At 31.9% G+C, this 25,381-nt stretch overlaps 2 protein-coding genes across 2 annotated transcripts; both read right to left on the bottom strand.

The window, feature by feature from the left end:
• Positions 1–5: 5 nt before the first annotated feature.
• LOC109184508 (phospholipase D delta-like) lies at positions 6–4,562 on the bottom strand. The gene is made up of 10 exons (XM_019334516.1): positions 3,434–4,562; positions 3,128–3,244; positions 2,514–2,708; positions 1,987–2,268; positions 1,826–1,894; positions 1,589–1,736; positions 1,319–1,467; positions 822–998; positions 498–698; positions 6–418 (listed from the first exon to the last, which is right to left on the bottom strand). Exons 1-10 carry the CDS (start codon positions 4,346–4,348, stop codon positions 125–127), a joined length of 2,547 nt encoding a protein of 848 aa, XP_019190061.1. The 5' UTR covers positions 4,349–4,562; the 3' UTR covers positions 6–124.
• Positions 4,563–7,084: 2,522 nt separating this feature from the next.
• LOC109184413 (hippocampus abundant transcript 1 protein-like) lies at positions 7,085–18,572 on the bottom strand. The gene is made up of 14 exons (XM_019334412.1): positions 18,299–18,572; positions 14,045–14,156; positions 13,545–13,657; positions 13,140–13,262; positions 11,466–11,656; positions 10,740–10,815; positions 10,108–10,194; positions 9,844–9,924; positions 9,668–9,700; positions 9,091–9,144; positions 8,381–8,422; positions 7,823–7,901; positions 7,516–7,586; positions 7,085–7,316 (listed from the first exon to the last, which is right to left on the bottom strand). Exons 1-14 carry the CDS (start codon positions 18,461–18,463, stop codon positions 7,221–7,223), a joined length of 1,323 nt encoding a protein of 440 aa, XP_019189957.1. The 5' UTR covers positions 18,464–18,572; the 3' UTR covers positions 7,085–7,220.
• Between the last annotated feature and the right edge of the window lie 6,809 nt (positions 18,573–25,381).

The following is a 25,381-nucleotide window of genomic DNA, read 5'->3' as shown; positions in this document are numbered from 1 at the left end:
ATTCTAAAATGCAACAAGTTCTTGTGTTCTTGGCCAAATTGCTAACTTGGCCAAAAAATTCAATGTTAAAAAATCCACTTCAGAAAGGCTAGTGCACAATAAGGGCAATTGGTAACTTGTTGGTTCAAGTTGTTAGAGCATCAGGAAGGGCGGTTTTAGCCCCTAATACTTTACCACCCACATCAGGGAAATTTTCGTGTCCGGGCAAGGGGCTAACCTTCCCATTTGTATCTACTTGGACCGGGTATTTAAGAAGATGACCTTGTAATGGGGTGAATTCCTCAGCCGTGTATCTCTCCCAGTTATTTTCAGCAATGTTGTTTACACGCTTCACGCAATCCAAGCTTTTGGGTTCCTTGAAACTATCTTCTGTCATCCCCAAGTGCTCTGCCCACAGGGACATTCTATAACCATACACCTGCAGAAAGATAACAATTTACATCAGTTTACATTTTACAAGCTCTCTGGATATGCAGTACGGTACAAGCAACACCAACCTGACCACGGGGGTGTTTTTTCCTTTTTGCCCAAGTGTGGTGTAGCTGATATGCACCCATAGCAATCTCGGTGTCTCTCGAACCATCCATAGATCTTTCGTTAATGTTAGCAGATCCCAAGATGATGTACTCATCATCCACAATCATTCCCTTTGCATGTACATAAATCATGAATCTTTTATATTTTTGAGAAGCTGAGACCTGAATTCAGTTTGGCAATAAGACCAAGGCAGTATTGTTAGATAATCACAACAGACTTAACAGGAAAAATTCATTTTTGATGTGACACAATAATCAATTAAATATAAAATGTAGAATCATTACCCCGTTATCATTATAAGGTGGTTGTGTGCTCAAATTGGATTCTTCTTCTTCTTCATGCTGCTCTTCTCGATTGCCAAGACAGTAGAAATTTAGATAGTCACAAGGATGTGAGTCTTCAAGTTGAGCTGATTTCAGCTCTCGAGCAACAAGTTCATACATCATTTGCATTGTCTGCCCCTGAAAGAGCATGCATTGGTAAAGTTAGTTAACTGTAGGAAATTTCTCCAATTCGAAGAAAATGTTTGGATTATCACTGAATTATCAATGTTTATTGAGATTTTCAACTTGCCAAGACAAGAAAACAAGGGCATCCATGCAGTAGTTATATTTTCCTCTTCTTTGCAAAGTATTTTCTCCTTTACCAAATAACTAATACAATATTTATAAAACAGCTTGCAAAGGGTCATTTATCAAGTGAAGAATTCATCCACACAGATCTTTATTTAGTGTCATCTTCTCTTCAAACTAGGAAGTTAAAGACTCATATTTTGCATCACCTGCCAATACAGAATTTCTTGCATTGATGCAGAAGAAGGGACACCTTCGGGCCACATTGGAATGACAATGTAAACAGCAAATCGCTCCCCATTCCGGATTTTACTTGCAACCTTGAGTGCAAGCTCTATTGGAATCAAGTTATCTGCACCTAAAATAACCATAAAAGGCTGGATCTGAGGTAAATACCATTTTTTATAAGGGATTTCTACAAAATTGGGTGGAAAAAATGAAATGTGAGTAATCACTATTGATAGAGAAGATTTTGAAACCTGCATTTTTGTAGGAAGGCCAAGCAAATGATGACCCAATAAAATACTGATTTTCAATATAAATAAAATGCTTGGCACGTCTTATCGCTTGAATGTATGCCATTTGGATACTCCTATCAACCACCACATTTTTCACACAAACTAAATGCTGCAACAATTTCAACACACAGTTAAGCTATGGAAGTTTAGTCACTGTCAATTAACAACATCAAGAAAATATATGCAAAAGTTCACCACCTGTGACTCGGCTAAGTGAATGTTTTTGGGGAATCCTTTCAACGACCCAGAATCTATAGATCTGAAAACCTGTCGCAGTTAAAATGAAAAACAGAAAATAATTTGGAATTTTCACAAGTTAAGATTTTAGTATGTCAAACAGGAAAGGAGTTCTAATGAACCTGAACATGCCAGTTTTCAGGATCATCTGCCTTAGAGACCCACAACGAAGGATCATCATTTGGAATCACAGATGAAGGACTATTAATCCATGAAATCCGCTCTATCTTAAGTAAAGCATCGTCATGCCAATTAGGTTTCTTTTTTAAACGTCTCCCTAGTGCTAACCATTTTGTGGCTTTTCTCCATCGCTGTTCAAAGTTTGTTAGCACATCGTAGGCAGCAGGACCTTCAATTTTGCAATGTAAATCATGCCATGGTTGCCTTGGTCCCTTGGTTACTGCCTATTACAGAAGGAAAATATTAGTGCTAATATCTCCTCCAGGAGAATCCAATAGCAGTAATAATAAGTATATAGAATGAAGTCCATTTTAAGTGGTTCGTATAGAGAATTAGAGACAGTTATGCATAATCGCTTCTTAGATATGAAAGACTACTATCTATATTTCTTACTGTTCCTAATTGCTAATACAAAAAGACCAAGAGAGGTGCAAAAAAAAACAATGATTGCAGTGTAACAAACACTTACAGGAAACGTGGGATTGTGATAGTCATCCCGGAAAACAGTATCAAGATCACGAAAGAGTCTATGCTCAGGGGTATCATAGCGCCCATCACAGAGGTCTAGACCTCCAATAAAAGCTGTTATCTTCCGTTTATTTCCCTTAGCTTGTGTATCCACAATGACACACTTCTGATGGTGCGTATAAAGAGTTCCCACCACCTGTTTATGACAAAAGTAGAATTAACTCTATACGCATGTACTTCAACGGAAGACACTTGTTTAGCATTTTTCTACTATGCAACAAAAGGAATGATCTCTAACGCACGAGACACGTTGGAAGAAATTTTCAAATCTGGAAAATGTACCATGTTTGAGTCATTGATATTTCAAATAGTTGAAAGAATAAAAACTTAACGAAATATTTTCAGATGCATATCCTATGTAACCTCCCTTATTAATGAACACATAAGTAGCTGCTACACAGCCAAAACTGGGATTTCAGATTATGCATAGCCACTAAACTTCATTACTGCTGTGTATTTTCAAAATGTTCTTCTAATTTTAAGCAAGAACTTGGCTATAACCAAATCCCTCTCTGCTGAATGAAGTAGCAAGTTCTGATTCAAGTATAACCATGCCTGTTGCTTGAAAATGCTAAGCTTACTGCTTGCATATCGAGGTGACAGCACGCAAGTGACAGTCGAGTGTTTGAAAAATTTCCGAGTCTCTTCGTCGTGAGTTTGCATCACTCCTGCCTATATCACCAGAAACATTCTAAGCATTAGCAAAGACTCCATAGTCCATACATAAATTCTGGAAATGTACTAGATATGATTTAGACAGCCAGTCATATGCATACTACAAAATTAGATTTCCCCATATTTCTCTACTTTAATTTTGGTCATTCTCTCCATAAAGGATTGGCTACAAGCTATAATCATTACCGTGTGAATGAAGAATTTGTCGTGAGAAGTTTTATCATCCCAAACCAATAAGAGCACCCTCACTCCTTCCTGCGATTTGTACTTGAGCAGATCACCGAGATTCTGATTCCCGCCGTCCGGCAATGGCTTTTCCGACTCCCTCACCAGCTTCACCTTGTGATAAACAGACCACCCTACTATGTAGACTAAGTGACGAGCTTCCAGTATAGCGTGACATATGTCTTCCCAGCACTTTTCGTGACGAAAAACCCTCGTCTCTTCCAATTCGATCTCCGGCAACATGCCGTCCGGCGAATGGGCGTCCTGATATAGCGTCACTGAGCCTCCGTGCCTCACCGGAAAATAACTCTCGTTTAGACCGTGATTTTCGGGAATGCCGCTCTGGTACTCCGGATTTTCATTAAACGGAGTGAACTTCATCTTCAATCGGAGAGCGCAATCAGTTTTTGGAGGTTTTCCGCGAGGTCCAATGATCGGGAACCAGTCGTCTATGAGCTCACCAGACTTTATCTTCTCCGCAGGCACGGCGGCGACGCCGATATAATCGGCGCCTAAAACGTCGTCGTCCTTCACCTGGAACTGGACCTCGGTAACAGGGTGAGCCAGGGGTATTTTGAAGTGGCTGTTCCAGATCGGATTCTCGGAGTTGGAAATGACGCCGGTACGCGCCACCCTGGCCCCGGCGAGGCAAACCGTGACGTACGGATCGCTGGTGATTTTCTGTTTGTGGCGGCGACGTCCATTCCGTCGCCGGCCAGCAAACGGCTTCCGGCAGACATCGAACGCCGTGAAACACCGACGGAGCTGCTCGGTGACGAAATCCATATTCGGCAAGCTCCGAGCTTCTACAATATTCAAGTCCAGGTCGCCGTGAAGATACTCTACAGGACTATCAACCGAATCTTCAGCCGCCATTTTTAGGTGTTAGTAGCCAAAATGGTAGCGTGATAATAAGTAATAAGTGTTGGTTATCGGCGGAGGAAATGGGGATGAAGCTAAGAGGCGGCAGTTGACGGGGGAAAACAAAATGGGAAGGTAGCTTCTCCACCGACTAACTGTGGCACCGGAAAGATGGCGGTGGAGGAGAATCCGTAAATCAGTATGAAAATTAATTTTCTATTTTTTTTATCTAAAAATTGAAGTTGGATAAATAATACAGTAACTCCTACAAACTTCACTTCTCATTCTGAGATGACATGTTAATACCCAAAATGGTTATCGACTATAGTGATTTTTCTCAATTTCATTCTATACGATTTTGGTGACCTAATATCGTCACAGACTTTTGTGTTTCACTCAATTTAGTCTCAGACTTTTGTATTTTTGCTCAATTTAGTTCCTCATTTGTTATTCTGTCCATTTGGTGTTAAATAAATAGACAATTCAGTAATTTTAATATTGACATCTCTTTACTCATAGACATGTGAACTGCGAAATCTTTTTTTTTTTTTTTTTTTTTTTAACGAATTACTCCCAAAATTACTCCTAAAACTGCGAATATAAAATTTGATTTGTAGGTCTGGGAGTAATTCTGCGTATAATTCGTACAAGAAAGTGTATTTCGCACTTCACAAGTTGAAAGTAAAGAGAGATCAATATTGACATTACTGAATTGTCTCTTAATTTAACACCAATTTGATGGAATAACAAATGGAGGACTAAATTGAGCGAAACACAAAAGCCTGGGATAATATTAGGTCACCAAAGTCGTTTAGGACGAAATTGAGAAAAACCACTATAGTCGAGGACGATTTTGGGTATTAACTCTCACTTTATTAGTTGTTAAATTTAGTTTTTTCCTACAAACTTCTCATTCTGAGATACTACAGGCCTGCCCTCAATGTTTTTTTTTTTTTTTTTTAATAAAGTTAAAGAAAAATATTTATTTTGTTCAACAGAAAAATATCTTCATAGATTTTTAGTTGAAAGACATTTCTAGATTCTTTATTTTAAGGTTTTTTTTTCTCATATTTCTTCAAGTTAGTTTCTAGGTTATTATTATCAACATTACCACTACTTATTATTATTATTATTATTATTATTATTATTATAAGTTCATTTTTAGAAAAGTAAGGCAAATAGAAAAAATACAATTTCTTAACTTTTAGTCAAATAAAATAAAAATTATCAAGTGGCTTGTGGCCCTAGTATCCGGTTGCTTCCTTATGTGGGAGCTCTAAGGTTGCTTCCTTATGTGGGAGCTCTAAGGTTCGAGCCTTGGTGTAGGCGTAGATTGTATATGTGGAGAGTTAATACCCAAAATCGTCCTCAACTATAGTGGTTTTTCTCAATTTCGTCCTAAATGACTTTGGTGACCTAATATCGTCTCAGACTTTTGTGTTTCGCTCAATTTAGTCCTCCATTTGTTATTCCGTCAAATTAGTGTTAAATAAAGGGACAATTCAGTAATGTCAATATTGATCTCTCTTTACTTTCAACTTGTGAAGTGCGAAATTCTTCTTTCTTATACGAATTACACCCAGAATTACTCCCGAACCTGCAAATCAAATTTTATATTCGCAGTTTTAGGAGTAATTCGTAAAAAAAAAAAGGATTTCGCAGTTCACATGTCTATGAGTAAAGAGATGCCAATATTAAAATTACTGAATTGTCTATTTATTTAACACCAAATGGACAGAATAACAAATGAGGGACTAAATTGAGCAAAAACACAAAAGTCTGGGACTAAATTGAGCGAAACACAAAAGTCTGGGACGATATTAGGTCACCAAAGTCGTTTAGGACGAAATTGAGAAAAACCACTATAGTCGAGGACGATTTTGGGTATTAACTCTATATGTGGATATCTCCCTTCTTTTGTAAAATGAAAATTTGGAGCAATTTTTTTTTTTTTTTTAGAAAAAAAAAAAAATTGGAGAAATAGAAAAGAGAAAAATGGTTTACTAAACTCAATTTTCTAATTTTATAGCTATCTCCATTCTTCCCTTTTCCACTGATTTTGGAGAATCCAAAATTACAATTCTCTAAATAGAGAAGTAAAAGAACATGGGTGAAATGTATTCGGTAAATTATTCTGTGTACCATAACAAAAAGTACAGTTTTAATATACTAAATATATATTATCTGTGTACTGAGTGTACATTATATATAATGTGTATTCAGTACACATAATGTATCTCCCTTGAATATAATATACATTTTTAATATATCAAAAATACATTATTTTTGTACTGAATATATATTATTTTACACTATACAAAATATAGTCCACACAGTTTATGTAGACCATAGTCCATACAATAATGATTGACAGTACTCCAAGATTAGTGGTCAAATCCCCTCCCTTTTTCATGTTTTCTCCCTTTTAATATCACGTTAGGAAAGAAAAATACAATTCTGTAGCATTATTACTTTATAATAATAATTATTACATTATTACAATCTTTATTGTACAAATGTATATGTGACATTGATGGAAGTATGGAACACACATAGCAACTTAGGCTCTGACATAAATTATTTACAGACTAAAATGATTAAAATAGTTGTTTAATTTATTTAGTAATATATTTTTATTAACTTTTGTTACTTTTTACAAATTTAGTATTAATGATTAAATCAAGTGCATGTATTTTCAAAATGATATTTTTAATAAATAGACTATAAATCTTGTAATTAATAATAATAATAATAATAATAATAATAATAATAATAATAATAATAATAATAATAATAATAATAATGTGATACATGCCATTAAACTAAAGGACTAACCAAACATAACTTCTCCAAAAGTCTTATAGGAATAGAGCTAATAATAAATAATTTAGACAAAATTCCTTGGTGAATTTGAATCGCTTAAATTGTATGCAGTTGTCGAACGTGATGTTGTCATCATTAAACTCTGAATAAAGGCCAACATCTACGAACATACAAACATAAATAGGATTAATAAAGAGCACCGATTTTCTCTTAATGAAATCTTATGTAAAGAGTATAAAAAGTAAAGTACTAAACGTTTCACACGCTATTAGAGTTAATAAAATTAAATTGAGTTAACTATAAAAGGAAATTTTTTAAAAAAAAAAAAAAGAAAAAAAGAATAAAGAGAAAACACTCACAGCAGCTAGACCAGCAATCATAATACTGAAACCAGGAAAATGGAATGGTGCATCGTCGGATAAAAATGTAGCTGAGAAAAAAGATGGAGGTGAGTTAAAATTTGCATTTTGGAAGATTTAAAATATGAATAATAATTCCAATTAATTAAACCCACCCCTCAATTTATGTGGACCCGAGTCAAAAAAATATACAATTTATATACTAAATGTTCACAATTCAAAATGTAAATTGTGTATTTTTAAACTTAGGTCCACCTTGCAAAGTGAACCCGAGTCCACAGAATAATTTGCCTCAACATACACTTACCTATTAATGGACTGAAAGCCAGAGGAGAAACAATGTTGGCAAAGGAAGACAAGCCTGTAACACATCCTTGGACCTTTCCCTAAAAATTGGAAATTAAAGAAACATAAACTTCGATAGAGGACTTGATTTTAAGTCACAAATTATATTTGTATATTATGGTTTAACGTGTGCATTAGGTAAACCTTACTCCTATATAATTGTTAGTAAATTATATAAAAGGGATACATTTAATCACCTTTTCAAGAATTATACTTCATTTACTCGGTTATCCCTTTCAAGATTTTAATTTTAATTTTTAGTACTACGACGATATCATAATGTGGGCCTACCACCATTGAGAACAAGATATTTATTGAAAAGTGTGGATAAATACTAGTTATTGATTTAGTAGGTCTAACATTTAAAAATAAAGAAAAATAAGAAAAAAATGATTGGTCAAATTGATACTTTGATAAATCACCCACCATTTTCCCCCTCTTATTTTTTAGTTATAAATCATTCAAACATATTTTATTAGTTCACACCTCACACGAGAACCTTATTCTAAGATACCAATACCTGCTCATTAGGTCCAAACTGCTTAGAAGCAATGCTCCTTAGCTGCATACATATGTAGGGGAAATTAATTATTTTCACTTTAAACATTATTGCTTAAATTGATAATTGAGTAGAAATTATTATTGGGGATAAGGGTCAAATAGACCCTTGAACTATAGGCAAAAGTGCAATTAATCCCTTCAACTTTTAAAAAGTTCAATTAGGCCCTTCAACTTGTTATTTTAAGTCAAATAAGTCTAATTACAATTAACCAACGGGTTACGGGTAAATTATTGATGTTGATCGCCGGAAATCGCTGTTGACCGCTGGAAACCACTGTTGACTGCCGAAAAAAAGGAAAAAAAAAAACTTCTCCCGGAGAAGGCGGCCAGATCTATCTGGTCGCCTTAACCAGAGGTCGTCCTCTCCAATGGAGAAGGCGACCAGTCTGGTCGCCTTCTCCACTGGAGAAGACGACCGAACGGTTGTTTTCACCGGTAGGTCTTTTTTTTTTTTTTTTTTTTTGCCGTAATTCTTACTGGAAATGTTGCCGTATTTTTTTGACCGATTATTGCATGTGAATAACCTGTTATTAGGTTTATTTGACTCAAAATAACAAGTTGAAGGGTTTAATTAAACTTTTTAAAAGTTAAAGGGCCTAATTGCATTTGTGTCTATAGTTCAAGGGCATATTTGACCCTTATCCCTTATTATTATTATTTAAAACTTACACAAGGCATTCCAAAAGTAGCTAGAACTGACATCAATGCAGCAGCATAAGGAACCTGCACCAAATAACAATTTAATAAGTTTGATCCCTTCTGTGGACTGTCATTTGGTCATGTCGGGTGTCTATTGAGCCATTAAGTTATTGTTATTTACATCCTCCCAAATACTCTATCGGGTCGGGATGTGGGCCTTTAAGGTTGGGATTTCAACCTTTTGGGAGAAGAATAAATTTGAACTCTAAACTTATTAAGTATCCCTCAATGCTCATGTCTTGGAGATCAATTGGCCTGGTAGAGGCAGTAAATAGTGAGATGTGACTCAACTTGTTAATATGCTCATGCTTGTACACTAGTGCAGTAGTGCTTACAACAATATAAAGTTTGTGAACTTATTTTGAATTGACTGACTAATTGAGCTGTGTCAAGATGCAAATGCAATATGATTAATGTTTGTATAGGTTATTATACAAGCTTAAAATTTTTTGACTCATTTTGTATATTTTAAAATTTTTTTTTTTTTTCTGGTAGAGATGGATATTAAGATATTAGATATATGCAGGCAGGGTATAGGTAGACTTACCCAGGGTGACCATGCAATGCTGTGAAGCAGCAACTGCATTCAAAACAATATTTCATTGGCAAACAATATATATATATATAGATGAAGAAGAAGAAACCCCTTACAATTAAGATAAATATAAATAAATAAAAGATGAAAAAATAGATATGAGCAAAAAGTATAAGAAAATTTCATACATGCAAAGAGAAGAAAAAGAGGCCTACTGAGAGAAGCCTCTCTTCTCCTATGGCAGGAGCTAGTATGGGCATCAGAGCTAGCTGCATATCAGTTCAACATCAAACAAATTAACAGCCATTATATATATATATTGGACCACAATATATATATATATATATATATATATATATATATATATATATATATATATATATATATATATATATATATATATATATATATATATATATATATATATATATATATATATATATATATATTACCTGGGATATAGCTCCAGCGATCCCAGCAATCATTGTCAAATCAGCAAATTCATCTTTGTCAAAGTGAAACTGGGCTTTCAAGAAGTACTGCATGCATGCAGAGAGTTTAATTTAATTTATAAACATCATCAATTTCTTGCATGAAATCCACTCACAACTCACAACATAATCATGTTAATAATTGTTCTTCAGCATCACAACCAGTCATACATATGATACATTGTTAAGTACAATTCATGGTTTATAAAAAGATATAAGGGGTTATGTTTGGTAAATAGCTGTTAGCTTATTGGTTTGACTAGTTGGTAGCATTAGCGGTTTGTAACAAAATATTTGATAAATTAGTTGTTAGTTGATAACTGATTACATGCAAAATGACTTTCTCAAAAAAAAAAAAAAAAAAAAAAAAACTGATCAAAAAATCTACTTTGAGCAGTTTTTTGAATTTTAGTGTTTTTGGTGTAATAAGTTGTAAATCAAACACTTATATTAACTGTTTAGTTAAACGATTAATAGTGATTGATCAAATAAATTAAAATTGACTGATAACCTAACTATGCTATTAAACAGGTAATAGGAATTTTTTTTTGAAAACTTAACGTGTTGGTAGCTAGGTATGTGAGGCAACTTACAAACAGAGAGGCATTTAAGCCAGTCTCAGCAACATGAATCAAGAATGAGACAACGGCTACATGTAAGAATGCTGGGCTGCAAACAATATCATAGTATCCATCAAATGAGTTAATAATGTTAGACTGGATTGCGCCTGTCCTGCCACACTATAACTCAGGGACTAATTTTGTATCACAAGTATAATTAGAGGAGCAAAAATATAAATTTTCCTTCTTCTTTAGTATTCTACTTTAAAAAATAATTAGTGGGTTAAGCCTAGCTACCACAACCCTTAATTTAAAAAATAATTGGTGGGTTAAGCCTAGCTACTACAACCCTCACCACTACACGCCCCATGATAGGGTGGGTTTAAGATTTCCCGTCGCCACCTCATTAGCCCATTTTCTTCTTCTCCACACTGCTGGAGTCGAGATTCAAACTTTGTTATCTTTTCTTAAATACTACCTATTGAATCAGTAAGTTAAGTTTGTGCGGACCCATTAGCCCATTTTGATAGTACTGGTTAATGTGTAGTATAATAAATACATGACATTCAATAAAAACAATAAAACTTGTCACTCTTGGGTGTTAATGGGTAAATTTTAATTAATTTTTTTTCCTTTATTTTTCTTTTTTCTTTCATATCTTAACCTATTAAAATAGGTTACATGAGAGACAGTTTGTGAGTGGTAAAAGTAGGGTATCTTTTGAAAATGAGGGGAATTCATGAGATTTGAAATGCATACCTTGTCCTTAATAAGCAGACTAAATCATCAAATGAAGGCAATCTCTTGTATCGTTGGAAGTTTTTCTTGGGAGCTTTTTCCAAAAGGCATTCAGTCTCAGTTGCTTTGACTAAAATGTCCTCCTTTGGCAAGGACTCTGGGAGGAAAATCTTCATGTAAACCAGGGCTACTATAGCCATTATACCAGCCACCTTTAGTAAAATAAAAATTAATTAACCCAAAATAAAACAGAGAAGTAAATATTAGGGAAAATAGCACTTTTTCCCCCTGTGTTATATACTTATAGTACTTTTTCCCCCTATATTATTTAAGTGGCAATTTCCCCCCCTGATATATTAAATGGACATATTTACCCTTAAAATAAATATTTCCTTTATTTTACTTCTCCAACAAATTATAATCACAATTTGAAAAAATAAAATACATTAATTGTTGAATTTAGAATACTTTAAAAATAAAAAAATAAAATTTTAAAATAATGTTTGAACCAACAGTTCAAATTGGATCCGAAATTGTGAAACAACGATTCAAAATAAAAATCAAATCGCGATTATATATACTTATATGTGAGAGTCAATATAAATGCGAAAAAAACATACACTATTTGCAAATATTATAATTCTAATTTTAAGCTATTGCTAGTAGTTGTTCCGATTTGAACCTCTGGTTCACGGTTCAGAATCTATTTTTTTCCACTTCACAATTTTAATAAACGGAAACCCAAATATTGGGTTATGTTATGAATCATAACCGAATTTTTTTTTATTTGATTGCTATAGTGTTCGGTTCAGTTCGAACCGAACCGTGGCCATCCCTACGTATAAACAATAATTTGTTGAACAAGAGAAATAAATAAAATATGTATTTTAAGGGTAAAAATGTCTATTTAATATTATCAGGGGGAAAAACCGCCACTTTTATAATAATTGAGGGGGCAAATGTGGATGCATGAATAACTCAGGGGGAAAAAGTGCTATAAGCATATAACATAGGGGGAAAAAGTGCCATTTTCCCTAAATATTATGAATAAATCCCTACAAACCCTATAATTAATTTATTCAACAAAATTAGTGGTGCTTTCTTTCTTTCAAAGTTTCGTGCATACTCAAAATATGTTACACGTATATTTTTGTAAGAAAATAATAATGGGAAAAATGTCAAATACACCCTTAAATATTATCTAAGAAGTCAATTAGACCTTTAAACTTGTGAAAGTTACAATTAGGTACATAAATATGTTGATTTGCATCAATACGTAAATACCTACTGTATATATTAGTGACCTGTAATAGCAGGTCACTAGGTTGTCCGGCGGTGTTACGACGGCGAAAACCGACGACGGCAACAAACACATCGCCGGAGAAGGGTTGGTGGCCATCTCCAGTCGTCGGAGAAGGCGACCAACCCTTCTCCAGCGATGTGCTGGTTGGCGTCGTCGATTTTCACCACCAAAACATGGTCGGACAACCAAGTACCCTGTTATTACATGTTACTAACAAGTATTTAGGTATTGATGCATTAAATTGACATGTTTATGTATTTAATTGCAAAATTTAAAAGTTCGGGAATATAATTTAATTGATTTCTCAGGTAAAGTTTAATTGTGTATTTGACCCTTTTTGCAATAATAATCAATCATAAATGAAAACATATAGAGAAAGAGATGGAGCTAACTTGGAAGGTGGAGGCGGTGGACAAGAAGTGAGACGAGAGGCTACCGCATATGAAAGCAGAGGAGGAAACGCCAGACAGGATTCCAAACACTGACGCTCGACGACCCTCTCCGACTTTATCAGCCTATAAATAACGTGAAATTGTACATTTATATTTTATATATTAACCAGGACTATGTGGTCTAATGGTATCCGGGTTGGACTTCCATTTGGAAGATTGTGATTTCAAGCCTCAGTGGAGACGTTATTGGCTCTTTGTGTTTTAGTAGGTTGAGAAAGTATATGAACAGATACTACATTGTAATAGAGCTAGTAGCATTCAAAAAAAAAAATATTTTATATATTATATCTACATTCACTTGATATGTGATGGTCGAATATAATATAATATTTGTTACATACATACCACGTATGCAAGAGCAAGGCAATGAACGCTTCCGTCGCAAAGCATGCCAATGAGTGTTCTCAGAACGTAATAGGCGTAGTAGTAGTACCTTGACCTGCTGTACGCTAGTATCGCTATTCCCATGCACATTTCAATCAAATTTCGTCAATTAAATTCTTCCATCATCAAATTAATAAAATTTTAAAAATAAAAAAAAAAAACTAAAAAGTCATTATTTTGGTCATTCAGAACGAGTTAATTGATGAAGTTTTATACAATTCAAGTATCAAATTAATTAAAATTTAAAATTAGAGACTACATTGATAGTTTGAAAATAATTGAGGGATCAAAATGATGATTTTTTCCGAATCAATATAATTCAATTACTAATTGAATTAATTTGGTTAATTGAACACCCATAGGCTCGAACTATATTATCTTGGAGTGTTTGGGCATAGAAATGCAAAAACAAATGAAAAGTTTGGGGGTGAAAGAGTGAAGGTGTAAAAGAAAAGGGGTACCTAGAGGGAATATTGAAAGAGTGATGGGAATGGTAAGCATAGTTTTCCTGCCATAAGCGTCAGACAGTTTCCCCACCATCGGCATCATCACCAGTGACCCCATTCCTATCACCTGCAACCAATTTCACACACCAACTCGGTTATTCTGAGTTAACTCACTGACTCAGTCACTCTATATTCCGTCTCATATGGCCAATAGATTGCTATCTGACAAATTATTCTGTGGACCCGGGTCTATCTTACAAAGTAGGCATGGGTTTATATATTGAATGTTCACAATTTATTCAATATGTAAATTGTGAACATTTAATATATAAATTATGTATTTTGATCCGGGTCTATTTTGTAAGGTGAACCTAGGTCCATGGCATAACTGTTGTGGCTATCCTCATGATGGGGACGGACCTATAAATATTACAAACATATTTTTGGCTAAAAGCCAATAACAGTGAGCAGGGGCCGATCCATGATTGAATAGTGCAGGGGGCGAATTACGGTTGAAATATTAAATCAAATACATTGATATCCAGTTAACATATTTCAAAATAATCATTACATTACAAATTTAATAATGTTTAGAATGAATAATTTATAATTGAATCTATATTAAATTATTTTGTAATATGTTTTTCAATGCACATTGCTTTGTACGATTGATAAAATGAAAACATTCACGCATGTTTTAAAATGACTATTGATTATTTCTTGAAAACTACCATCTTCACAACATAACATAATAGCAATTGTTTTCTAAAATATAATACATATATACTATACAATTTTTACATTATTATGCATGTTAAATTAAATACAACATTTATCATGTAACCACAAATCTGCGTAATTTAACCAAACAAATGCACCTTCATATCCATTATTTAAAATAAAACAAAACCAATATTTAAAATAAACAATAGAATATGAAACAAAAATTAACCAAATATGTAATTAGAAATTTTTTTTTTAAAAAAAAAACAGAAATTAACTTGAAAAATATGCATAGATTTTAATGACAAATTATCTTATTATAGCGTATATACCGCATATATGTATGGTTCTAGAGAGAGAAACTAGTAGGTAGGTTAAATGAGGTTTAATTTGAATATAACTCAACAATAGAGTGAATACATAATTTGAAATGAGAGACAATGGGAAATGTTGAGAAGATGAGGAAGTTTATAACTTAGCTTGTAGGATTAATTTAAGTGAGAGGAGGGCCAAATATTTTAAAAAAATAACAAAATTTTAATATTTTATATAATATTTTTTAAAAAAAATTAATATTATATTTAATATTTTAAAAAAATGTGGGGGTGGGGGCCAAGGCCCCCATGGCATACCTTTGCCTCCGCCCCTGACAGTGAGTAAAGTACAAAAAGTATATAATATAATTAATTATTATATATGACAAAAATAGGATTTAATAAAAGGTTAAAATGTTTGTAGTAGGGGTGAAGTTTCATATGGAGCGGATGAAGTTGGCCGGGGAAACTTCGTCTGCATGCATGGACAGATGAGCTTTTTGGAACGTCGTATATTACAAACTATACTACAAAACAAATACGATATTGCTACTAACTTTTATCAGGATATTTCCTTTCCATGTCCTGTTGTCAGAGAATTTTTGTTTTTGTTTTTTTGTTTTTTTTTTTTTTTGTTTTTAAAAGTAGGTAGTCACTAATTGGCCAAAACACCTTTTACTTAGATGACATGTAGTGATCTCTCCCATGTAGGAGGCCATGAGATCGAGTCTCAGTGGAGGTGCATGTTGTTGACTCTGTGTGCTTCATTAGGTTGAGAAAGTATGTTTGAAGGTGTTGTTGACTCTGTATGCTTTATTATGTTGAGAAAGTATGTTTGAACAGATCCTACAATGTAATAGAGTCAGCATCATTCGAAAAAAGGTAGTCACTAATGAGATGTGTGAAAAACATGCATTGTGATCTTAACTAATAAACTCTTAAAAATAGATAAATTAGTGTCTGAGTTGCTTATAATTGGCCGTTTCAAATCAAGAAGGTTAATAGAAGTTAGCCCATATTGTGACCCTAACTAGCTAGCAAAAGACCACAAAGAGGTAAACTAATTCAACCTAGGTTACCCATAGTTTACCGTCTCAAATTAAAAAGTATAATAAATTCCAAATGTCATCGAACTGAGAACCTTATGGTTATCAAAACAAAAAATCGATCAATTTGGTTGGGCTGACCAAGCATGCTTTTGTTTTTGTTTTGTCTAATTGTCTAGGTGTGGTTCAAATATTGAAATGTACATGAGGTTTAAATCTAATGAACATATTGGTCACGTTACTGTGAATATAATGTTTGAACAAAACACCTTAAATGTCAACAACATAATTAAATATGAAAGAAGCTCAATTCTTAGATTTCTAGGTCCAAAAATTGTGAATATTAAATTAACAAGTTTTTCAAACATAAACTCTAATAGTGATTTGACTTTGAATAATCAGAATGAAAAATTAATTGTGATCAAAATATAAATTTAGTCATTCAATTAATTAAAGTGTAAATTTAGTTTTGTAATAAAGTGACGGATTTAATCACTTAGGAACAACTAAATTAATCACTTTAGTAATAGTTGAAATACTAAATCTGTATTGTAAATAATTCAATGACTAAATCTATATAATGATAATAACTAAGAGAGTAAAATTAAAGTGGTATTGTTTATAATTAGAATAAAATATGATACACAACGTGACATGCTTTAATAATTCAAAAAAAAAAAAAACAATTACATAAAAAATTGATCAATTTTTTTTTTTTTGAATGCAAAAAATTGATCAAATTAATCGTAAAAAACAGAGAAAATGGGTTTGATTTAAATTATTACATTATTTTTAATTTCTCATTTCTTGACGTGATTGATTTATATTATAACATATATAATAAGAACTTGAAAGAGTATACGTACTCATGCTAGTTCACACCCATCACATGATTGAAACAGAAAAGTTACTCTATTCGTTATGTGTTTTATTGTTCCAATTAACAACGTAATTGTTTTATATGAACTAATTTAGTATACACTGTACACACACACATATATACTCAAATAAGAACAAATGTCCTCACCAAAAAAAAAAAAAAAAAAAAAAAAAGAAGAACAAATGTCAAGAAAAAATTATAAACTCATCATGACCTTTGATCTAGCAACAACTATAAACTAAGGAAATTTCACATTTTAGTAAATATATTAAACATTAAAATGTATCAATGCAAATTGCAATGTAAAAATTTAACACTTTAGTAAATAACTTAAATTTTAAAGTGTATCAACCAACATTACATTACACATTACAATTGTACATATGATACACTCTAAAATTTAAAATATTTATTAAAATGTCACTGTATCGGGAAGGCAGGGCACTGATTATATATATATATATATATATATATATATATATATATATATATATATATATATATATATATATATATATATCACTGCTGCAAAAATCGATCTAGGCGCCCCTAGACGATCAGTCGCCTAAGCGTCCGCCTAGTACCTAACTTGACCGACTTGGCCGCCTAGCGTCTAACTTAGTCGAGTTAACCTGATCAGCTCGACATTGTTAATTGTGTGTGCGCACACACACACACACACACACACACACACACACACACACACACACACACACACATATATATATATATATATATATATATATATATATATATATATATATATATGTTTTAAAACAACCTCATCAAAATTGTCAAACTGCAAGTCTACCACTATTTTTTTTGGCACTCGCCTAGATTCCACCTAGGTCGCCTAGGTGCTGCCCGGGCGCCCGACTAACGCCTACTGCAACCATGATATATATATATTTTGGTTCCTGTGAGGTCAGGTCTTCCCATGCGGTCAGTGCGGCATACACCATTAGGTATGTATAAATGCACCATACAGTGTTTGAAAATACACCAGAATGAAATGTCAAAAAATACACCACATAAAAAATACAACACACATAATGGTGTATTTACGAACACTGTGTGGTGCATTTATGCAAACCTAATGGTGTATGCCGCACTGACTGCACGGGAAGACCTGACCTACCTCACAGAACCTGACCCTATATATATATATATATATATATATATATATATATATATATATATATATATATATATATATATTTCAAACACAAATTTTAAATACTAAATTATACATAAAAATGAAATTGTTCTATAAATTATATTTTGTAACATACAACGTTATGCTTACCGCATGTTGTATTCCGGTGAGGTAGATGGCAAGTGAGCATTCATCTTTTCCGGGACAAATCGCCGCCATCGTAATGTCTGTAATCGCCGGAACCACCATGAACCCCGACAGGGTGCTGAGGAACACCGTCATGAAGAGGTGGCCCAACCCTCTCACCTCCTCCATCTCTCTCTCTCTTTCTCTCTCTCTCTCTCTCTCTCTCTCTCTCTTCAAAAGGAGGATGCTTACAAGCCAAGAAACAACTGCTGGCTAACTGCTCGGAGAAAGAATCTAAACTATATATCTGTACTTATAGTAATTATTACTTATCCAATATAACTGAAGGCTACAAAAGACATTTTTGTACTATATCAACATATATTATCTCCATACATCTTAAATAATAAGATTTTAAATTCGAACTTTATGATTAAAATAAAAACGTTGAGAGTCTCTCTTCTGAATAGCGTTTGATTAGTTCCAAAAAGTTATGATTAAAAGCTGAACGAAAGCTAGTATAGACTTTTTGTGGGAATAAATGAATCTTTGAAAATATTGCTAATAGAAAGAAAAATATAGGTGGATTTTAGCTGGAAATTATTCTTTGGGGCTTAAAATTCAACATAAAAGAATCAAATTTAATTTCTTGTATTAAAAAAATGAATATTCTCAAATAATAATAATAATAATAATAATAATAATAATTGGGGCGTGCAGTGGATTGTATAGAAGGAGAAGAGTGACTGAAAGTCAAGAGGAGTAGCGAAAGTGTGACGTACGCTGGAGTCATGCGTGGCTTGTAAGCTCCTGCAAATGGATCAACGGTCTGGATCGATCTGCAATTACGTGTAAACTAAACTAAATGCTTACCTAATTCAGTGCTTAGCTTCTCTCAACAATGCTCATTGAGTAGCAACTAAATATTCAAATAATCTGTTCTTTCTTTCAAATTAAACAAAAAAAAAAAAATATAGGAACATATATTTTGGTCATATCAAATGATTAAAAGAAAAATGGTAAAGGGTGATTTCTATTAAAATTGTCTCTATTTCTTTACAATACTAAGTGGCAGAGTAAGAGATACCAAAATCTTTTTCTATATAACGTCAAAATTTAAAATAAGTATGTTATATTTTATGAAGTATTCTGTTAGGATCAAACGATTACCACCACGCCAAAAGTTATTGTTTGTAACAAATGTGGAATTTTATGAGGTAGGGTGTTGACTTGGCCTTTCATCGGCTTCCGCTTAACATTCCCCCTAGCAACCAATTGATGGATTTGACACTTGGTTCTTTACCGGCCTCCGCCCAACAATCCCCTAGCCGGCCACTAATTGATGAATTTGACACTTGGTTCTTTACCGGCCCCTGCCCAACAATCCCCTAGCCACCAACTGATGGATTTGGCACTTGGTTCTTTACGGCAAATTATTGTGTGGGCCATAACAAAAAGTACATTTTTAATATACTAAATGTATATTATTTGTGTACTGAATGTACATTATACAATATAATGTACACTCAGTACACCAAATAATGTACATCCACTGAATACAATGTACATTTTTAATATACTAAAAGTACATTATTTTTGTACTGAATGTACATAGGGTCGAGTCTGATACAAAAACCTATTTTACAATATACAAAATATGGTCCACACAATAATGATTGGTTCTTTATTGGCCTCTGCCCAACAATTCCTCCTCCTAACACCTGTGATCTGGCTCTGATATTACTTGTTAAGATCAAGCGCTTACCACTACACCAAAAGCTATAGCTCGCAGTGAATGTGCAACTTTATTTCCTTATATATAGACCGCCATCACATTCTCGAAAGGCAGGGTGCTGGACCTGGCCCTTCACGGGCCTCCGCCCAACAATCTCTCTAACCATCAATCGATGAACTTGACCCTTTACCGGTCCCGACCCAACCTATTCACATTGAATTGTTACATTTACCATGCTAATATAATGAATAATTGAGTATTTTAAACAAATGTTACTTGTACTCGAAAAAACATGCATGTATTGTTACTAAACAACATATATTGATTAATATCTTAAGAGAAAAGAGAGAAAATCACCTCCTAAGGTTGATGTAATTAAGTTGACACAATAAAAGTAATAGGCCGAGTATATGTTGTAGAATTTATATATTTTGGGTGACAAGAAAACCCGGAATCATTACTATATCTAAAACGATAAGTACCCAATAAACACTAGATAAATATTGTTTTTATGTAATCACACAAGAGAGGTAACTCTGATCTATTAAAAATTAAAATTAAATGTAGTGAACTTGACTGAGAGAATGTTAGCAAGAGGTTGAATACATCCTTAAGAGTTGAACTTGTGATTTTTTGATATGATGATAATTTATATATTTTATTATAATGGATATAATGTATGTTAAATTAGGGTATCACATTTCACTTAATTGCCGTAATAAGGGAGTAGTACATGTGGTCTAATGGTACTCGGGTTGGACTTTCATTTGAAAGATTATGAGTTCAAACCTTAGTGGAGGCGTTATTGGTTCAGGCCCGACCCTGGGCAAGGGCAGGCTGGGCCCACGCTTGAAAGGGCCCCCAAATTGTGTTATATTAATACTATACTGTTAGTGTATACATATTTAATATACATTAAATTTACTAAAGTGTTAGTTAGCCTAAGTGGTAGTGTTTTTTGATTTTGTGGTAAGGTCGTGGGGTCGAACCCTTGTATGTACATTTATATTAAATTTTCACTCTTCACTATTTAGAAGATGAATTTAGAACCCTTATACGTACACTTATATTAAATAATCAATCTCTATTATTTAGAAGATGAATTTAGCTTTATTATTATCTTGTATTAAAATTATAACTTATGAAATTTATTTCTATTTTTAATTTGTATTTTTTTTTTATTAAATTTGTAACTTTGTGATTTTTTATTATTATTATTTTTTTTTTTTTACCTTTCTATAATGATAGTGAGATTTATAATATAGATTGATTTGTGATTTATATCAAATTTTGAATCAATTTCTATTCGACTAATTTACAACTTATATTTAGAACACATGTTATTTTGTGAACTTTATAATAAGTAATGTACATGTAATATATTTTGTGATTAGTTATGAAAAATATTTTAAAAGATAGTTTACTTTTATGAATTATCTAGTTAATGTTGTTTAAAAGTTCTATTGTGTGTCATCGTCTTTAAATTAATTTAGAAAAACTTGAAATTAATCTAACTATTATAAGCATTCAAAAAAAAAAAAATCTAACTATTATAAATATAATACCAATATAGAATATATATGATTTATAATGTGTTTTCTATTTAAACTATTTTATCAAATTAATTATGTTTCATATTTTATTATGAATATCTTTTATCACATTTAAAGTGTTCTGATTTATTGTTTTCAATAATTAAGATTTCATGATCTGCTCTTGTTTATAAATTTTGTTTTATAAATTAATTTTTAATAATAATTACTTTTATTATTATTATTATTATTATTATTATTATTATTATAATGCGATTGCGTATAAGCTTATTTGGTTTAAAATTGTTTATTCATTTTTATAAACTATAATTGTTTATTTATGAAGGCATTGATGCAATTATTGATTATTCTGGACTTAGGAAAACATATAGAATTGTTTTCATGTGTATGCAAAATAGTTAAAAACTTTTTAATCTTATTTCAAGTTATTTGACATTAGTATTTTGCATGGCCGGATTTTGGGGCGTGCAAAATGGGCAACATCATAATTCATAGGGGCTCAAATTTTAGAGGCCTAATATTTACATCGTTCATACTTATTTCAAATAAAAATCATATATTTTACAGTAAGAACTGTGATTTTTGCATTCAACTGGTGTTACACCGTTCGTACTTATTTGAAATAAAAATCTTATATTTTACAATATTGATTTTAAAGATTGTGCTTACACTTTTGAGGGCTCATTTATTTATAAGAACGGGACCAAAAAAAAAAGGGCCTATTTTGTGACCCTTCCTTATTTAGTTTAAATTTTAGTTATAAAAATGTATATTAATTTCATGTAGGGCACAGTTTTGTTGCTACGCCCCGGACCTATAAAATGATAGGACCGGCCCTATATTGGTTCTTTGTGTTTCAATAGGTTGAGAAAGTATATGAACAGATACTACAATGTAACAGAGTCAGTAACTTTCAAAAAAAAAAAAAAAGGAGTAGTACATGTAATTACGCATTGTGGCGTACACGTATGACGCAATTCTCCTCGCAACGGAAGCATGGTGGTTAGATCCACGTGGTTTTCATGTGGCCCCGTCGAGTAATAATATATTTATACCCATTAATGTACTTTTTTTTTTAAAAAAAAAAACCATTAATGTACTTAAATTATCTATTATATAATAATATATCTACCTACTACCTACTAATAATAAATGTACTGAGAGCCAATTTTAGTAAAGTTATAACGAGAATAAAATTTATGTTAGTGTAATAATATAAATTTATAACGTGTATATGTTTTGAATTATTTCTTGTACAATATATAATATGACATTTTCAAAGTTATATTACCACTTTTAAATTTTTATTTTTGTACAAATTTTAATAACAGACTACTTCATTAGTTATTTATTGTTCTTAATTAGTTTTTTACGCGCATTGAGATTTTTTTTTTTAATAAGTACTTTAAAGTATATCAAGGCAATATTATATTGGAATTGTTCATGCATAAATAATTCTTCCAAGGTTGAACCGCAACCCGACAGAGCATTTTGGAGGATGTAAATCATGGTAACTCAACTGAACATGAACCACAGAGGCTAGACCCACACCCCGACCCGACAGAGCATTTGGGAGGATGTAAATCATGGTAACTCAACTGAACATGAACCACAGAGGCTAGACATTTGCTTACTGCGCACAAGGAGCCCCCCTCACTTTGAGAGGTAGCTCCCACACTGCTGAGACTCGATCCCTGATCATTCTTCCAACTTTTCACCTCTATGACCAGTTGAGCTGCCCATGCGGGTTCATGCATAGATAATGTTGAATTTGCGTATTTAAATAGGTAATTCTAAGTTTACAAATGTAAGATAATATAGTCAATATTGATTATAATTGTCAATAAAATAATTGTATAGGTATGGTTGAAACCAAATACGGGACATAAGGGAGAACAATTAAAAATTAGGGCATAAAATATTAAATATATACTAATATTAAAGAGCTAACTGCTGATTGCCAAACAAGAACATTGCGAGGTAGTTTTCAACTTCAATTTGTTGTGTGATTTGAATACTCTTTTTGTCAATAAATCCCCCAAGTAGTTAATATGATTGACTTAATTTTATTTTTTTATTTTTTAAAAACAATTATTATTATTATTATTATTATTATTATTATTATTATTATTATTATTATTATTATTATTATTATTATTATTATTATTATTATTATTATTATTATTATTATTATTATTATTATTATTATTATTATTATTATTATTATTATTATGTATACCCTTAGGTCATTTTACATGTTAATATAAACAACTAATTTTTTCAAATATCTTTACCAACCGTTGATGTAATTCGCTGGTCAAATATGCTAACGCTAACCGCTAACTGCTGATTGTTAAACAAGGACATTGCGAGGTAGTTCTCACTTCAATTTGTACTGTGATTTGAATACTCTCGTTGTCAACAAATCCCTCAAGTAGTTAATTTGATTGGCTTTATTAATTATATATTTTTTTTAATTTTTTCATGGTATTAATAAAATACTTGGTAAATAAATATATACAATTATTTTGTATTATAATTTTGATATTTAATTAAAAAATAGTGCACAAAAAAAGATAATAGACAATGTAGTGAACATAATCAATTGATGAATTTGAATGTAAAGAATTTTTACATTGGAGAAAATAAAGATAATATAACTAATAAAATTATTTCTCTTAATTAATTTATTGATAATGAATAATTTTTCTTTTTTCTTTTTAATAAAGATATTGTAGGGACAATGTAGCGAATATAATCAATTGATGAATTTGAATGTAAACATTTTTCATATTGGAGAAAAATAAAGGCAATATAACTAATGAAATTATTTCTCTTATTTAATTTATTGATAATGAATAATTTTTTTTTGAATAAAGACATTGTAGACACATAATTCTAAATTAAAGAAATGCATATGTATTATTTTTTTGTTGTAGCTACTAAATTATTATTTAATTTAATAAGAGTAAAATAGATTACTAATTATGTCAATTTTGATTGGGATGGAGTTCGAATCGAAGACCTTTCTTATTGAAATCAATGAGTAAGTTAACGGTGAACTAACAGAAATTAACGAAAAAGTTAACGTATAATCATATTCATTAAGGATAAACTAGGAAATCTTAAGGAAAATTTAAAATCTGATCAATCTGAGCCATTCATTTGATTAAAAAATTTGACCGCTATTTTTTCTACCCATTATAGGTCTAACTCTCTTGCGCTCTTATTAATATAGTAGATAGATTTACTCATTGTTTTCCATAAGTAAGGTCTTAGATTTGAGTCACATCCCAATCAAGGGTTGACATAACTGTTGAGCAAGTATTATGAATAGGTTAGAGTGTAATCTAAAAAAAATACTTACTCATTTCAAAATATTTTTTAATATTTTAATAATAATAATAATAATAATAATAATAATAATAATAATAATAATAATAATAATAATAATAATAACAATAACAATAACAATAACAATAAAAACAACTAGACATTTTATTTTTATACTATTATTGTTATAACATTAGTATACACAAAGTTCTATCGTCAACCTCAAACGTCAAATCTATCTTTATGCCAAACATTGCAACAGAATTAATTTCCGTTGCTGATTCCATCGTCATAGCGCGATGGACATGTAGGGCATCGCATTTTCTGTCGCCAATGTGTTAACATATTGGCGACATAATTGATTTTATTAGCTCATTCTGTAGCAAAAATAAACTTTACTTAAAAATTTAAATATTTTAGCGACGAAAAGAACGACTGTCGCAAGTTCTCGCCAATCTCAAACGTCAAATTTATTTTTGCGCCAAA

Source organism: Ipomoea nil, unplaced genomic scaffold, assembly GCF_001879475.1.
Source record: "Ipomoea nil cultivar Tokyo-kokei standard unplaced genomic scaffold, Asagao_1.1 scaffold1262, whole genome shotgun sequence".
NCBI lineage: Eukaryota > Viridiplantae > Streptophyta > Magnoliopsida > Solanales > Convolvulaceae > Ipomoea > Ipomoea nil.
Note: the sequence above shows the minus strand (reverse complement) of the source record. Positions and strands in the feature narration are given on the sequence as shown.

Bases quoted from the DNA above. Each gene is read 5' to 3' on its own strand.
- LOC109184508 (XM_019334516.1), bottom strand. From the start codon at position 4,348: ATGGCGGCTGAAGATTCGGTTGATAGTCCTGTAGAGTATCTTCACGGC. The intron at 1,895-1,986 runs GTTCATTAGAAC...TAACTGCGACAG, and splicing joins CTGAAAACTGGCATGTTCAG to GTTTTCAGATCTATAGATTC. The intron at 1,737-1,825 runs GTGGTGAACTTT...AAATTGTTGCAG, and splicing joins TTCACTTAGCCGAGTCACAG to CATTTAGTTTGTGTGAAAAA.
- LOC109184413 (XM_019334412.1), bottom strand. From the start codon at position 18,463: ATGGAGGAGGTGAGAGGGTTGGGCCACCTCTTCATGACGGTGTTCCTC. The intron at 9,925-10,107 runs GTAATATATATA...ACTGATATGCAG, and splicing joins TCGCTGGAGCTATATCCCAG to CTAGCTCTGATGCCCATACT. The intron at 8,423-9,090 runs GTAAGTTTTAAA...ATATGTATGCAG, and splicing joins CTACTTTTGGAATGCCTTGT to CTAAGGAGCATTGCTTCTAA.